The sequence below is a fragment of the Sinocyclocheilus rhinocerous genome, unplaced genomic scaffold (genome assembly GCF_001515625.1).
Source record: "Sinocyclocheilus rhinocerous isolate Xijiao unplaced genomic scaffold, SAMN03320098_v1.1 scaffold1862, whole genome shotgun sequence".
NCBI lineage: Eukaryota > Metazoa > Chordata > Actinopteri > Cypriniformes > Cyprinidae > Sinocyclocheilus > Sinocyclocheilus rhinocerous.
Window position 1 is genome coordinate 150,253 of NW_015653470.1, and position 1,931 is coordinate 152,183.

Consider the following 1,931-nt stretch of genomic DNA (forward strand, 5'->3'; position numbering starts at 1 on the left):
TACGCCTATGGGATGTCCCCACTTTTCACAAAAACAAACCTGTGTGTGTGTGCAGGTGCTGGAGGATAATGACTACGGTCGTGCGGTGGACTGGTGGGGTTTGGGAGTGGTGATGTATGAGATGATGTGCGGTCGTCTGCCGTTCTATAACCAGGATCACGAGCGTCTGTTTGAGCTCATCCTGATGGAGGACATCCGCTTCCCTCGAACACTCGCGCCCGATGCCAAGTCCCTGCTGTCAGGCCTGCTCAAGAAAGACCCCCAACAACGGTCAGCGGAGCAACACACTCACACACTACTGCTCACACTGATCCCAGCATGCAAAGCACCTCGCTCCTAGACGGACTTATTGTCTTGTTTTCTGAAAAATATCCAAATGAAGTGAGTTTATGCTTAAAACAAGAACAAATATGGAGTCAGAAAAATCTACTTCATTCTAAGCTGTTTTATTTTTTCTGACACCATTTACAGAAATTTGTTCTTGTTTTAAGCATAAACTCACTTCATTTGGATATTTTTCAGAAAACAAGACTTAATATCTTGTCTTTTTTTTTTTCAAGTAAATGTAGATTTCATCCTCGTGTTGCATGAGAGGATTTTCTTTTTCTAAAATTTTAAAAACAATTATTGTTGCTTGAAGTAAAATTAATGTTAGGTGAAATAAAATAAAATATAAAAAACTTATTTTACTACAGTTACTTATTGTATCAAGGCACTATTTCTCATTTTTGTTTAAGTTGAAGTACTAAAATAACTAAAATAAAAATGAAATTAAAAATAAAAACTATTAGACATATTTTTAAAAAAAACTAATAAAAAAAAATAAAAATGACACTAAATCTTCATCTAAAACTAAAATGGAAAATGTTAAAATAAAAACTAATTAAAAATATTAATAACTATTATAGTAAATAAAATAAAATAAAAAAATCTTGCTTTTCTTACTTAGATTTTGTAATATTTTTATCTAAATATTCTGAAATCTTGTTTTCTGAAAAATGTACCAAAATTAAGTGAGGGGGAAAAAATGAAAAGAATGAAAAGAAAACTTTAAAGGCAAAACAATTTTATTTCTCTGAGTCCATTGGCAGATATTTGTTTTTGTTTTAAGCATAAACTCATTTCATTTTGGTACATTTTTCATAAAAAAGACTTATTTTTGTTTAAGTTGAAGTACTAAAATAACTAAAATAAAAATGAAATTAAAAATAAAACTATTAGACATATTTTAAAAAAATAATAAATAAATAAAACTAATAAAACACATAAAAAATGACATTAAATCTTCAACTAAAACTAAAATTGAAAATGTTAAAATAAAAACTAATTCAAAATATTAATAACTATTACAGTAAATTTAAAAAAAGACGTTTCTTACTTAGATATTGGAATATTTTATCTAAATATTCTGAAATCTTGTTTTCTGAAAAATGTGAAATGAAAAGAAAACTTTAAAGGCAAAACAATTGTATTTCTCTGAGTCCATTGGCAGATATTTGTTTTTGTTTGGAGCATAAACTCGCTTCATTTTTCAGAAAACAAGTATCTTGTCATTTTACATCAGTAAAAGTATCATGATTTAACAGTGTTTTGTACTGGAACACAAGACAAAAATACAGAGTAAGAAGATCATTTTTTGCAGTGCTGGCAGACACACAGTCATATTCTCCATGATATTTCACACACTCTCCGGATGTGATGTTGTGGATGGATGAATGATGGAGATTGTGTGTGTTTTGTGTGTTTTCAGGTTAGGCGGCGGCCCGGATGATGCAAAAGAAATCATGCAGCACAAATTCTTCACTGGAATTGTGTGGCAAGACGTTTACGAGAAGAAGGTAAAAACTCTCTATTGCAGTGAACACACACACACACACACACTCACTCACACACACACACTCACACACACACACACACACACACACACACAC

General features: G+C 31.2%; 1 protein-coding gene across 1 annotated transcript in view; it reads left to right on the forward strand.

The window, feature by feature from the left end:
• The window catches only part of akt1 (v-akt murine thymoma viral oncogene homolog 1), a 55,574-nt gene that overhangs the window by 48,678 nt on the left and 4,965 nt on the right, over window positions 1-1,931 (forward strand). Inside the window, exons 11-12 of the mRNA XM_016522375.1 lie at window positions 56-270; window positions 1,751-1,838. Coding sequence (XP_016377861.1) covers window positions 56-270; window positions 1,751-1,838 — 303 coding nt within the window. The remainder of the gene's footprint in view (window positions 1-55; window positions 271-1,750; window positions 1,839-1,931) is intronic.